This window comes from Nymphaea colorata, chromosome 9 (assembly GCF_008831285.2).
Source record: "Nymphaea colorata isolate Beijing-Zhang1983 chromosome 9, ASM883128v2, whole genome shotgun sequence".
NCBI lineage: Eukaryota > Viridiplantae > Streptophyta > Magnoliopsida > Nymphaeales > Nymphaeaceae > Nymphaea > Nymphaea colorata.
Window position 1 is genome coordinate 12780146 of NC_045146.1, and position 14355 is coordinate 12794500.

General features: G+C 41.0%; 2 protein-coding genes across 4 annotated transcripts; one reads left to right on the top strand and one right to left on the bottom strand.

The window, feature by feature from the left end:
• The first annotated feature begins 157 nt into the window (after window positions 1-157).
• LOC116261429 (pentatricopeptide repeat-containing protein At5g42310, chloroplastic) lies at window positions 158-7333 on the top strand. Of its 2 annotated transcripts, none has more exons than XM_031640172.2 (5): window positions 158-2098; window positions 3125-3277; window positions 3804-3875; window positions 5889-6082; window positions 6849-7333. In XM_031640172.2, the coding sequence occupies exons 1-4, from the start codon at window positions 353-355 to the stop codon at window positions 6000-6002; spliced, it is 2085 nt and encodes a 694-aa protein (XP_031496032.1). In that variant the 5' UTR covers window positions 158-352; the 3' UTR covers window positions 6003-6082; window positions 6849-7333. The 2 variants fall into 2 exon arrangements, with proteins under 2 accessions (XP_031496032.1, XP_031496031.1); XM_031640171.2 differs by having other exon boundaries at window positions 159-2098; window positions 5889-6093.
• A 1476-nt stretch (window positions 7334-8809) lies between these two features.
• On the bottom strand, window positions 8810-14066 carry LOC116261432 (uncharacterized). Of its 2 annotated transcripts, XM_031640178.2 has the most exons (11): window positions 13738-14064; window positions 13577-13634; window positions 13362-13478; window positions 13130-13267; window positions 12722-12791; window positions 12573-12628; window positions 10790-10915; window positions 10238-10377; window positions 10099-10171; window positions 9209-9283; window positions 8810-9089 (listed from the first exon to the last, which is right to left on the bottom strand). In XM_031640178.2, the coding sequence occupies exons 1-11, from the start codon at window positions 13842-13844 to the stop codon at window positions 8850-8852; spliced, it is 1200 nt and encodes a 399-aa protein (XP_031496038.1). In that variant the 5' UTR covers window positions 13845-14064; the 3' UTR covers window positions 8810-8849. The 2 variants fall into 2 exon arrangements, with proteins under 2 accessions (XP_031496038.1, XP_031496040.1); XM_031640180.2 differs by lacking the exon at window positions 10790-10915 and having other exon boundaries at window positions 13738-14066.
• Window positions 14067-14355: the final 289 nt, after the last annotated feature.

Sequence of the window (14355 nt, forward strand, 5' to 3'; positions counted from 1 at the left end):
CAACTCACCGCGAGAAAGAGTACAAGAAGCCTTATATATATATATATATGTATATATATATATATTATTTATTTATTTATTGTGGTTAATAACCATCCAATGGGCTTTTTTATACGCCACAACCGTTTCTTTTGTTGGTTATTCTTAGGAAGACATACATGTGCCACCGCACCGGCAGATATTATCATCCACTCTGAGCGATCCAAACGAGTGAGAGAGATAAGAGAGGGAGAGAGCGAGGAGGATAGAGGCAAGCAGACAATGGTGGCTGTCTGTAGATGGTCTGCCCTGGAGGATAGGGTCGATACCAGCAGTGGGATCAGCAGAAGGTGGTTGAAGTAGACGGAGTGGCATGATAACCATGCTGCTTCTCCCTCCTCAGTTCTCGACCAATCCCTTCTCATTGTACCTTCCCCTTCCTTCCTTCTCCCTTCAACATCCTCCTCCTCGATTACCGCTTCTCTCAGCTGTATCAGCAACCCATGGCAGCAGCAGCACGACCACCACCATCACTTCTACATCACCTTCAGCAGACCCCAACTCTCTATACGCCCGTCGTTGGGACTTCGACCCCCTTCTCAATTACCTCGACTCCACTACCGCAGCCAGCAGCAGCAGTAGCAGTAGCGGAAATGATAACATCTGCAAGCTCGACGCCGTGGAAGCACGGTTGGTGGAGGAGTACAGGGCCGTTCCGGCCTCACTGTGGCACTCCCTCCTGAAATCCCTGTGCTCGTCCTCGCGCCTTGCATCGGCATCGGCTCTCGTCACCTGGATCCGCAAGCACAACCTCTGCTTCTCCTACCACCTTCTCTATTCCATCCTCATCCACTCTCTCAGCAAGTCTCAGAAGCTCTACGAGGCCTTCCTTCTCTCCCACCAACTCGACGCCATGAGCCCATTCACCTACAACGCCCTCATCGGCGCCTGCGCCCGCAACAACGACTACGAGAAGGCCCTCCACCTGCTGTCCGAGATGCGCCGGCTGGGCATCCACTCCGACCCCATAAATTACAGCCTCGTCGTCCAGGCCTGCACGCGCGCCGCCGTCGACCCACGCGTTCTAGACCGCCTCTGCGACGAGCTCCGGGAAGACGGCATTGAGCCGGATGCCCGCCTCTGCAACGATCTCATCCTGGCCTTTAGCAAGGCCGGAGACCCAGACCGCGCCCTCTTCTTCCTCTCCAGAATTCAAGGCCAGGGGCTCAGCCCCAAGACAGCCACATATGTCGCCCTCATCTCTGCCCTCGGCAACTTCGGCCGCACCGACGAGGCCGAGGCCGTCTTCCACGAGATCGGCGAGAGCGGACTCCAGCCGAGGGCTCGTACCTTCAACGCCCTACTCAAGGGGTTCGTCAAGAGGGGTCTCCTAGACGAGGCGGAGGGCGTGGTTTCTGAGATGGAGAGAGCCGGTGTTTCCCCCGACGAGCACACCTACAGCCTCCTCCTCGACCTCTACACTGGCGCCGGCCGCCAGGAGAGCGCTCGGATACTTCTGGAGGAGATGGAGGCCAGCAATGTCCGCCCAAATTCCTACGTCTTCAGTCGGCTGCTGGCGAGCTACCGCGACGCCGGCGAGTGGCAGATGGCGTTCTCAGTTTTCAGAGAAATGAGGAAAGCTGGTGTTTCCCCTGACCGCCATTTCTATAATGTCATGATGGACACCTTCGGCAGGCACAATTGTCTCGAGCACGCTGTTCACACCTTCGATAAGATGCTCTCCGACGGAATTCGGCCCGATAATGTCACCTGGAACACTCTGATTAATTGCCATTGCAAGGCGGGCCAGCATGATCGCGCTTTGGAGCTCTTCCGGGAGATGAAGGAAAGCGGGTGTGCCCCCTGCACGACAACCTTCAACATACTGATCCATTCGTCTGGGGAGCAGGGCAGGTGGGACGAGTTGGAGTCCATGCTCGGGGAGATGAGGAGCGAAGGATTGTTGCCCAACATCGTCACGTATACCACCCTCGTCGACGTTTATGGGCAGTCAGGCCGCTTCAAGGACGCCATTGAATGCTTGGAGGTCATGAAGGCCACTGGCCTGAAGCCATCGCCGAGCATGTACCATGCTCTGGTGAATGCCTATGCGCAGAAGGTATGTTGTCGATGTATTCTTGTTTCTGTTGATTGGTTGGTTTCCAAATTGCTGTCAACGACGGCTATTATGGTGAATCCCTTCTGTTCGATAGGTAAATTTCCGGTTCTCAACACAGGTTCTTCAAACGTGTGTTTGTATCCTATTCTGCAGTTTGACAAGTGGCCCTTGATAAAAAATCTATGATTTTTTGTCGCTTATCTTCCTGGTTTTGATCACTCGAAGTGAACTGACGTGAGAAAAAGACATAGCTAGCCGTGTTCATGGAGAGGTGGGCTTATGATGAGGAGACTTCTTGGTAGATTGAAAAAGAGTTCACTTCGTGACATGGTGAGGTGCAGATGTATCTATCGCGTCCTTGGCCAACCATGCAGGATCTGCCCAAGCATAAAGGGATATACATAATTACATATTATACTGCAAAAAGTTATATCTATTAAGTCTAGGCTTCCACTGTACCCATTTGACGGTCACGGGGATTCTATCGGATTTCATTTGATCTTTATATATGATGGCTGCGTTGCTGGATATATGTTAAAGCTAGATCATGAACATGCGTCTATGGCAAGCCGGTTGCATCTTCGTTGCCCTTTATATTAATATGTCTCTGCTTCCAATAGTCCTCTAAGCACCTTGTTGTGCTTCATTTTGAATGCATTTAGCTTCCTAAAATTTTTATTGCTGAAGAATGCTTCTGGCTTTTAGCTTTATATTTGGTTCTTGTTGTAAGCACGTTGATATTTGTTGTGCAAGGCTTTTGGATTTAAAGGCGGTTTCTTTTGCCAAACACCTAGATGATTTGCATCGATAGATCTCAGATATGGCTTATAGTTTTGGTGTTCTAGGCCTCTTGAACAAATGGTATTGAATCACCTTAATACATTAGACATTACTAGCATGGATGTTGATGATAACTAATAAAACTATGATATTCTAATCTACTGTTTCTATTTATAATTTTTGGAACCAAAGAATTTCTTGTACATATATGTTGATACATTTTATTTGTTTTGTGACTGATAACAGGGTTTCTCTGAGCAAGCTGTTAATGCATTTAGAGTCATGAGAGCTGATGGTGTACGACCGAGCGTTTTGGTTCTTAACTTGTTGATAAATGCATTCAGTGAGGACAAGCGAGACCAAGATGCATTTGCAGTGCTAGACTACATGAAGGAAAATGTAATACAAAGTTGTTTTAACTTTTATCTTCTAAGATCCATACGTGCTTTTACTTGTTTATGACGGAGACCATCATATGCATTTGTTTGTTTATTGTAGACAATAAAGAACTTGGTCTTTTATTTATCTTCATATCATGACTTTGTTAATGAGCTTAGTGTACTCTGATTTCCATATTTTCTACTTGGTTGACTCTTTCAACATGTATTTTCTCATGGTCATAGGTGGGGAAATCACAAGCTAAGGAGCCTGACTGACTTCTTAGCCCGTGATTTGTGCATCACCAGATCACACCTGTGTTTAGCAATCACAGGTTTAAAAGAGAGTTTACTTTCACTTGTGGCAACGAAAGAATGCAGCCTCCACTTTGTTGTTCTTTTGTAGCACATGATTTCTTTGTACTTGTGCTACAAAAATCAGAATAACATGTGAAAGTTTTAGAAATCACAGGGCAAAGCAAATGCCCTTAGTTGGTTACTGTTAGCATATAATAGGATTGCTTATACTGTTTGTCTTTTCTCTTCAGGGTCTTCAGCCAGATGTCGTGACATATACGACCCTCATGAAGGCTCTGATCCGTGTTGAGAAGTTTGATAAGGTAGTATTCCCCACCTAACTAATTTCTTCTATCATTAAATGCCTGGTGTGCTGCTGGGCAGATTGTAATCATGTACATAGTGGGTTGAAGTATCAAATGTCCATTCCTGTTTATTGTAATATTTTTTCTAGTCCTATGTATGGTTTGCTTCTTCATTTAGCAAATTGCTTGCCGTGTTTTTGAATTATGTGCCTTACTGCCTTAGTATATTATTAGTGCTGTTGGAGAGGTTATTGTTTTGCAAGAAAACTTCAAATTTCAAAATATAAATGTGAAAAAGGAGGTGGCAACATTAGTCTATGCCTAAAAGACATAAAGAGAAACAATCCATACGAATTCCTCATATGGATCACTGAAGCATTGTCTCAGATTGCGTTATTGGTAAACTTCAATTTTTGAAGCAGTGTCATAGATATCTCGACATTTTCGAAAATACTGAAATATTAATAGAAAAAATGAGAAGAACGGAAAAGGGAAAATGATGATATTTAAAAAAATGTGAAAAATATATTTGCCATGTTTTTTTTGCGATCTTTTTGCGATTTTTTCATTTTTATCCTTTTTAATGTTTATATCATCATGGATTCAATTTTAAACTTAAACGAAATTATTTTTTATCATCATTAAAACATTCTTTTTATCACCTTGATCTAGTTTTATTTTGTCTTCTTATTAGTTTCTCATTTATTTATTTTTATCTAATTTTTAGAAATTTTTTCATCTTTTAAAACTTACTGCAATTTTCTGAGATTTTTCCGAGAGAAACTTCTTTGCCAAAAAAATACTTGAGAAAAACTTTGCTATTAAAAACCTAAGAACAATATCTGTGACAATGCTTTGAAGTACATAAAAGGATTTGCTGATATTTGATGTATTTAAGTAGCATTTCTATACCATGTGTACAAAGATACTTCTCTCGATCATATTGGACAGCTTGTAAGAATGCCAATCCATGCCTGCAAAATGTTGGTTTTGTCTGTTAGACCATGTTGTACTTCAAGTCTTCAACTCCATATACATGTATCCTTTTATTTTTTGGTATACCTTTTGAACCCAGCTTATCTTGGATAAGAATCACCCTCTGATTGTGGCAAATGACTAGTAGACCATAAGTGAAAGTCACCATTGACTGCCTGACATCAACCTTTTGGGGTATCTTTGCATATTATCTTTGACGTCCATTATCAATGATTATCTTTCTTCAAGCTCTGAAAATACTGTGTGATGGAACGCAAGAAGCCATTGGTACCTTCCATGATTATACTAGCTTCTGCTGTTTTACAGTTCAAAAACTTTGATATATGGAACAGCGAAGCAAAAAGAAATGACTATAACAGATTCCACCTGAAGAATAGGGGAAGATCAATCAACTTGCTTTAAAAATCTGTAACTTGGAAAACTCCGTAGTTTTGTAAGAGTCTGTACTATATCTTCTGAGAAAGAATTTATTCTGAAGCTGGAAAAATGACCTTACGCTGCTATCCCCAACTCTCCTAGGTACATATGACTTTACTGGTTGATCCCATTTCTTCCGCCACCATTTTGCATAAACTCCCATTTTGACCTGTGGTGCCATCTTCACATGTTTATGATCACATCCTGGATGCATGTGCTTAGGTCTTAGAATAAATTTGAAGAGAAACAGAAATAGGAAGGAATGAAGGAGAGCTGTAGGAAAGCCTTATGGTGTCGCTCAACTCATCTTAAAAGTTAAAACTAAATAAAGAATCTAAAATTGTCTAATGGCTTTTGGAGTTTTCTACTAGAACTGAATAATAGATGAAAGGTTTACGGAAGAATGGAAATATCCTTTTTTAAGTACTTGACCTTATAGATAAAGTTCTAGATGCTATTTTACTATGGAAATTAAAAACTAGCAAGGCTATTATTTTGTGTTATGATTGTTATCTAATTGGTAAATTAGCACGAACCTTTTATAGTAGTTTCTTCTTCTCATTTCTTTACAATCTATGAAGTATGGTGGTGTTTGATTGTTTTATTTTGTCATTTCAGGTCCCTAGTATCTATGAGGAGATGATTTTGTCAGGGTGTAGGCCAGATAAAAAAGCTAAGGCAATGTTGCGATCAGCACTCCGATATATGAAACAGACACTGTTTAACAGTTGATGGCCAACGCAACTACTTCGTAACTGTACAGCTCAAACATTTTCATTCATCTGCTGATACTGTTAAGATGTCAGCTCCCTGTGAGTTACTGGTAATTCTTTCCTTGTTAATCTGCATCTCTATCTGTCCATCTCATTATCCGTTCATGCATCTTGCTATTGGCAAAACATATTTCTGTATTCCTGCATATGCCACAGACAGGGGATGTGCATGTGTCTGCTTTTCCACAACTCTATATGTTAACCTCTATATGTGTTTTGTCCTTGTCTTCCTCCTAGTTAAAGTTTCATCATCTCTGAATTCACGCAAACAAGTTGGATTGATGTTGATTTATTAGCCTCCAGTTTGAGTTGATAAAAGGGTGTGTGATGTAAGCTTTTTCTTTTCCTAAAAGGACTTGGCTGAACAAGCAAAGTAGCTGACACAATGATGATCTTGATAATATTTTATATTCCATGAAGAAAACAAATTATGGTTTCAATATAAATTCATGTATATTTTATTAAGTTAGTTTTCATGCCTGGGTTGTATCTCATTCAAAATGAAGACATATAGAGGAGTATAATTTCACAATATGGTTTTGAATTGGATAAGCCAATCAAGCCGTAAATGCTCAGTATCCAGATTCTTGGTACTGCATGGTAAAAATTAGCCTTTAAGCTTCAGGGAATGGGTTTTCAATGGATAAGCTTGTGGAGGGATCCAAACATGAATTTAGGGTGCAATTGATGCGTTCAGTTTGGTAGATTTTTGTTTCTCATATGACATTCTACTAGATTTCATAGTCTGCTACTTGTGGAGGTCTTTAATTTTTCTTTCTGCTTGTCTTCTTGAACTATTTCACAGGTCCTAGTGGAAGTAGCCGGAGACCATGCTATCACTGGGTTCTTCTCCACTTAAAGTGCAGTCTGCCCAGAGAAAATTTGAGGACATGAATAGATAACTTAGCTTTCCCTGTAGGTCCAGTTCATTTAAGCATTTGAGATCACCGATGGCTATTCAATCCTGCAGGCGGCCAAGATTTTTTTCATCAAGCTCTGTTCTATGACTGTCAAAAACCAAGGTCTAGTATATCCCATGTTCAACTGAAAATAGAGATGTAGTACTTTAGCAGGGCCCAAAGCCAAGTGATTTTCAGCTCAGATGCAAATCAAAATTGTGGTCAGCTGAAGCACTGCTTAATAGGGTGGCAGTTCGCTGCAACCATTGTTCTTGATGAACTACTTGGCTCGATGGTGTACACCCCTTTGACAAGGGTTTGTTGTTGTTTTGTACAGATTCAAGTTGGTGATGAGAGAAATGATCATGATATTGTTTACAGTAATGCACCAGATTTGGCGTCAAAGAGTATCTAACATTTTACCGTTTTGCTAATGAAAGTTGGAATCCAGGAGAGCTTTTCCAAAGGTGCCAAGCCAAGATGTGCTAGTTCTGTGGCTACCATGCTTGTTCGGGAATCAGGACTTCAGAAAAGCATGCCCAATACGATAATTTATTTTTCCTTTTTATATCTTAGCAACGGCAATTTGTTTTGTGCTAGGCTTCGTTTCCATTTGGAGTGTTACAAAAGGTGCCCATGCTACATATTTTGGGAAGTCCCTGCGAGAAATCATGAGATTTGAGCGAGTAAAAGTGAATGCGACCGCAGTTTCCTTTGGCATTTGAAGACTTGAATCTCGGCATATTTCAAATCCTTGGGATCGATTCGAGCTAATGTTATTCTTATTTGAATTGCAATGAAAGTTGCTAACTGAGGTTAGTTGAGACGCATCATACAAAGGGCTCAAGCCTGATGTGAGAGCGGGCTAGGTTATTACAATTGGAATCAAACTCAGCTACTTGTAACACCTCAGAAGTTTAGTCTTGTATAAAAGATTGTGAGGGATATTCAAGAACTTATAAAGGAAGGTCATTAATGAGATGATTGTCCTGATTCCTAGCCTTTTTAAGATTGAAACCGAAACTACTAAGAGGCGGGTTGAGATCCGTCGAATCAGAAGCTTGAGCCCAGAAATGAGTCAGGGTTGTTACAGTGGTATCAGAGCAGTTTCAATACTCGGACCTAGAGTCCCACACGCGCGGATGAGTGTGCCTTAAGGAAGGTGGATTGTAACACCTCAAAAGTTTAGTCTTGTATCGAAGATTGTGAGGGATCTTCAAGGACTTATAAACGAAAGTCATTAATGAGATAATTGTCCTGGTTCTTAACTTTTTTAGGATTGAAACTGAAACTGCTAGGAAACAGGTTGAGATCCGTCGAACCAAGAGCCTGAGCCCAGAAATGGATCGGGTTGTTACACTACCTGTGTCTTAAGGAAAGACCATAACACTAAAAAAAAATTAGTCTTGTATGTAACATCGTAAAGCATCTTGGGTGACTTACAGAGAAAAAGTAGTTGCCATAGTTTCTAACCTGGTAGAGTATCAAGGCAGGGTAAGACCACCTTAAGCCAGTAACCTTGTACCATCTTCTTTAGCTCCACTATGGAGTGCTCTTTGGTAATTATGAGATAAAAGTGTATGACCACTTAAATTCTTTTAAGATAGCAAAATATTTATTTACCGCTTTATACATATGGTTCTAAGCTGATCATCGACGAACTTTTAAAGTCTTCTCTGTTCTAATTATGGAGTTAGGTTGGATTTGAAGTTTTAGGCGTCAACCAGTTAGCAGTTGAGTTTTAAGAGCTTTCTGAGAAAGTTGCCTTTCTTCTGTTTCATGATTGGTTGATGTAGCATTAGCAGATAAGACATCAGTTTTGTTAGGCCACATTTTGTAGCAAACAAAAATCAATTGCATCAGACAGTTAAGTAACCAAGCTTAGTACGCTATTAAAACTAATATAATCATCGGGGCATGCGCTTACACTTCAATCTGGAACAGAGAATGAGGATAAGCACAACGAATGGCACAAGATATACATTCCTGTATGTTGAAATTTCTTGTCCTAAAAGGTCCTGCATAGAATCAATTTCCAATATGCCCTTGTCACGTGCCCCGCCTGCAGTCATACCCTTTTGCTGCAGCAGCCGAGGCCCATTCACGAATACCCTCAAAAAAGCAGACGCCCAATCATCTAGAACCCGCTGAATATGAAAAGTTACCAGAGACAAGGACAAGAACAGTTAACTGGTGATATATCTTCAACAGTATGACATACTCTTGAAATGCGACAGAAAGAGCTAGGAAAAGCTCAGACCAATACCTCAAACGAGAAAGAGTCCGTTGGATTGAACATTTTGAAGCAGTCCTTCGAAGATGCCTTTGAATCTCCATAAATCTATGGTAGAACATGAAAACTTACTCAATATCTTTAAGGGGGCCCACGAGTCAAATAATGTCGAAACTTTCAGTGAGGGCCTTTCGGTAATTAAAAACCTGGTGCACTTCAAAGTTAATCGGTATTCATGCAGAATGGCCTGGCCCGGTGAAAGATTTTGGATTCAAGGGCCTTTCAACTTGTTATGATTTAGTTTATGTCGATGGGAATGCAGAAAAGTATTCACAGTTTAAACAGGCGCAGGTGTCTTCCATCCACACCGTGATATCTTCTCTTTGAAAAGGGAAAAAAAAAAAAAGGAGAGAACCTAAGGCCTTGAAGTTGGAGGTGAAGACTTCAATACCCAGGTCGGACGATGTTCTCGGCCAAGCTTATTCAACGGCTACCAAAATTAAGGCAGGGTCGAACATTGCACTCCTCGGGTAAGGCAGTTTCATGTTTACGAGAAAATATCATGATGAATGTAAAACGACAAGAATTTCTAAATGTGAAGAGAGTTGGTTGGCAACATTTTGAAGATAGGCAGGGGCGCCCTTTTCTGCCATTCTCAACTCCCATTCCAAAAGCTAGTGTACAATGAATTCCCAGATTTTATTGATTAAAGGTCCTATAAGCACAGTGTAAATTACGTTTATACTATTTTTCCTTGCAGCACTGTGTCTACCGAGTTATCTCGCGAAGCAATCCAAATTGCTTTCTGCAGCCACTCACTTTGCTTTTTTCCCATTTGGAAGCTCAGGTTTGTTATTCATCTACCACCAGCATTTTTGTGAGGGCAAAAAACGGAAGCACAAGCAGGCAGCTAGTCAACTGACCTCAAAAGTGAAGACCATCGGAACCTTGATTACGTCATAAATGTAATCTGTGGAAGTCCCATGCGCCAAGTAGCTGCAAATGAGAATCGGTCAATTACCCACTTTTGCCTAATTTTAACTACTTCCAATCTGTACATACCCAACAGAGCCCCCACCTGAACCCACCATGCAATGGTCTTTACAATGCAGGTGGTTCAAGTCATCAAGCAATGTCCTCATTATCTGTGAGGTATGACCTTCTGGAGTTGTGTTCCTATGATCATATGGCATGAACAGAGCCTGTATGACAGTCGACAAGAAAACAAGCAACATTAATACAAAAAGACTAGCATTTCATATCTTTAGTTTAGCATCTGCTTGTATGAAAAACAATAAGAGTGTTTTGCTGCGTGAGAACAAAAGAACCTACAGATATAACTAATTTTGGTAAAATACACTCTTAATTTTTTATGGAACTAGTCCAGATAGGAAACTGAAGGCTGAAGCCAGAATCAACATGGGAAGCAAATTAGACAACACGAACAGTGGGAACAACCTAAAGGCTCCCCCCCTTGGCTCCGCCCCTGATTTCGACCATGAATTCAACAACACAAAGTCGCAGACAATACAAACAAGTCCAACCACTAATGAATGAAAATGAGTGCTGCAAGAAACACTCAAGCTCAACATCTGAGGGAAAAGATAATATTACCTCCATGCCTGAGTGCACGTTCACCCATATATGTGGTCTAAATGAAGCAGAAAGTCTCCGCATTATTTGAGTTTCAGGTTCACTAAATGGAGCAGTCCCAGGGTTTTCTTCATATGGATCATAGTCCTATAAAAACATGGTTTAAAGGCTCTTACATAGGCAAAAGCTAACAAAAGGATTTACAGATATCTTAAAGGTTTGCAGCAGATACATTCCGTAAAAACACAAAGCATGTTTTAAGGCAAACATACTGACAGTATAATTGAATGGAAGAAAATACACCATCAGTTCCAATGGCATCAACTGTTTACAATAGATGTGCCTTTAACAATAGAGAGGATATGAGCAAGCTAATACAAAGTACATTGGTTACTGATGCACCAATTCAAACAAGGTACATTGGTTACTGTTGCAACAATTCAAACATTTCTAAGGTTGTTTCAGCAGAGAAGGAAGTAGTTACTGGGTGGAAAGAATGAGAGATCACATAGCAACTACCATCACTGCTTTTAGTTGGCCGCCAGAAGGCATCCAGAGAACTTATGGGGTTGACTTCCATATGGATTTGTGCCAACAGAATATACAACTACATAAATTAACAGCCATCAATAGAACAGGCAAAGAGACCAGTTATCATTGAGTTTAGCTTCTTTCTTCTTTTATAAAAGTTGATCCACATTAGCATAAAGGATAATACCATCATGCCAATCTTCCAAGGAGACACACTACTACAAGCTTACACAGGGGAAACAATTTTGAAAAATTTGTCATCTCCATTTATTATTCATCAAAACATTCAACATGCTAGACCACTTATTAATTTGTCCTTTTCCTGACATCTTAGTCTCAGTCTCACGTATCACTTTCATGTATACATCATTACACATGTTTACTTTGTCTTTGTTCACGTGGACACATCCAATAAGGGCATTTAAGAAACACTTTCAAAATATGTTGGTGCAACTGTACTTGGTCCAACAGTAACTTTACATGTAAGCTGCAAAAAGTTATTTACAAGTGGGCAATACTTTTCTATAATTTTAATTTCTATCTCAATGCAATAGAACAAATATTAAATACAAGCTTAATTCAAAACTCTTGTGCAAGGCTGTGGGAGCCGAAATTCCCATTTCACTGTGTCAGGCCTACATTATATCCAACCTAATTTAGGCCAGAAGGTGTCAATGACTATTTTTAACCTAATATCCATGAAGTAGAGTTTACAAGCGAACCATGCTAGATGAATGTTGGTAGACCGCTGGTCATAAACTCATTCTCACAGTTCTGCGGGATTCGATCATAAGGGACACATTTTTATTTTACTGTAATTAAAATTTCAAATAAGCAACCAGAAATCTGTCATCAGCACCATCCCAATCAACTAAAATAGAGAGAACCAAAAGTTTCAAACTTCAAAGCTCAAGTCTGCAATTTATAATATGACTTAGAGAATATCTGATGATTGAGAGAGCCATGATGGTGCTAAATAGCAATAAAATACCAACCCGTACAGCACATACTTAAGCGTAACGTCATGCAATTGCTTGCTGGTAAACATAAGCATTGAGGGGAATAATACAAAGGTTTTGGTTAAAAAAAAGTTTTTACTGATGATAAGTTACATTTCAGCATTAGAAATGCACCTCTAGGCTTATTCGGGGTTCAGTTTAAACGTGGAATGAAATACCAAAAAAACAGCATGCCGGCCAGAGTCATTTTCCATTTTCTGAACAGTGCTAAAATTTCCAAGACTATATTTCAGTTGCTCATTGTTCTACCATACCTTCTCCTTTTTACCCCAATCGACACTCCAATTACGATTAAGGTCGACTCCTCTACCTGTTCAAAAGCATAGACGTAAGAATACACAGAGCATAATTTAAGAAATTAATTCAGTCTTGTAAAATAAGCATCTAAATAGAACCATATGACCATTCCTCCTCTCACAAAGATCTCCCGCTTCCACAAGTTTACGGCCATTCAGATTTTCCATCGGGATCACCTACATATTAGATAAATATGAATCATGTGAGATCAAGACCAACTGAAAAAGACAAGGAAAAACATGAATAAGGGAGCGCAATTGGACGTAAACGAGAAACAGAAAAAAAAAAGTCGTGGATTGTAATAAACACTTTAAGAACAACGGAAATGTCTTAAGAAAATCTGGCCACAGGCAGGACGCAACGAATATCTGCAACCAATGCCGAATCTAAGAGTACTTCATTAACTTAAATTTCAGCGACGGTTTCTCCGTTCCAATAAAGAGAAAAAGTTGAAAATCCAAATAAGTTGTAAACAGATAGAGAAATAAGAAAACGACAGGGGCAGAAACCTCACTTTAATCACTAGATTGTCGAAGCTGTGATTCAATGAATCAGACAAGATTGAAGGCATTTCGTGCTCGCCACAGAGTATTTTTAGCAGCCGCAACGCAACTTCACTGGTGATAAGCTCCCTTCCGTGCTGCCCAAAGCTCTGACGAACAGAAAGAATTCATAGCCTCAATTCGGTAGCAACCAAAAAAAGTGATACCAACATCAATTAAACGTCCAGAACAAGGGAAACTTACAAGAATAATTCGATACTTATGATCATCGTCGTCGTTCGTCTTCCAGCCACGATGCCTATAAGTTACCACGAAGATCTTCGCGGAATAGCCCTTATTTCTCGCTCGCCACGTCTCCAGCTGAACCGAAGGGAAGCCAAGATCCATTTCGTGGGTAAGCTAGATCCAACAAAGAAGCAAAAATCCTCACAAGGTAAGACATAATCACCATTTCTTACATCTAAGCTCTCGGGGTGGCGGCGCACCAAACCCTTTATTTCTGCGATCAGGCCATCGCTGCAGAAGCAAAAAACAGCCATCAAAGGAAAAACCAATCAAAATCTTTCCCAATTTGGTAGGTTTGTCCCTCCCCTTCTCTGGGTATCCAGAAGTTCGTTACCTGATGTGATAGAGATCGCGGTTAATGGGAGTGAGCGCGTGAACGGAATGGAAAGAAAAGTAAAGGAGAAGCAACAAGGGGGCGAGGGTAGACATCCGGGCGCTCATGGGAGACGCTAGGAAAATGGCACATTATCTGGATTTCTAGTTCTTGGCCTTCACAAGGAAGGGAAGAAAGTCGTGCAACTCACGAGCGATGGTTGTCGCGTCTAACACTACGAGTGCCCGCGCGGCCGCGCCCCAGTCTCCTCACGCAAGCGGCTTCTGTGGGTTCCCCCCACCTATCATCGTTGGCATGCGAGAGAGAGAGAGAGAGAGAGAGAGAGTATGTTCACGACCGCGGTGAACTCGATCACTTAATTGGCAGCGTGGGTAAGCCTCGGCTGTCGCGTGGGCCGCCATGGTTTCAGCCATGCAGTATGACCCTAAGCACAATCCGATGGACTCCGCCAACGGCTCGTGGGCGCTGGATCAACTTGAGTGATTGAGTCGGTTCACGGTTGCCATCAAATATTAATTTCTATTATATTATTTTTTGATGTAAACCTCTCTTTTTTTCATGCAATACCCTAATCGATGAGTTCATACTTTATTATAGTAGTCTTGCAAGGTCACTCTT

Coding starts and splice junctions, on each gene's coding strand:
- LOC116261432 (XM_031640178.2), bottom strand. CDS start 13,844: ATGAGCGCCCGGATGTCTACCCTCGCCCCCTTGTTGCTTCTCCTTTAC. Junction 13,268..13,361: donor ATAAGTATCGAATTATTCTT/GTAAGTTTCCCT, acceptor TCTGTTCGTCAG/AGCTTTGGGCAGCACGGAAG. Junction 9,090..9,208: donor CGGACTCTTTCTCGTTTGAG/GTATTGGTCTGA, acceptor TTTCATATTCAG/CGGGTTCTAGATGATTGGGC.
- LOC116261429 (XM_031640172.2), top strand. CDS start 353: ATGATAACCATGCTGCTTCTCCCTCCTCAGTTCTCGACCAATCCCTTC. Junction 2,099..3,124: donor TGAATGCCTATGCGCAGAAG/GTATGTTGTCGA, acceptor GACTGATAACAG/GGTTTCTCTGAGCAAGCTGT. Junction 3,278..3,803: donor TAGACTACATGAAGGAAAAT/GTAATACAAAGT, acceptor TTTTCTCTTCAG/GGTCTTCAGCCAGATGTCGT.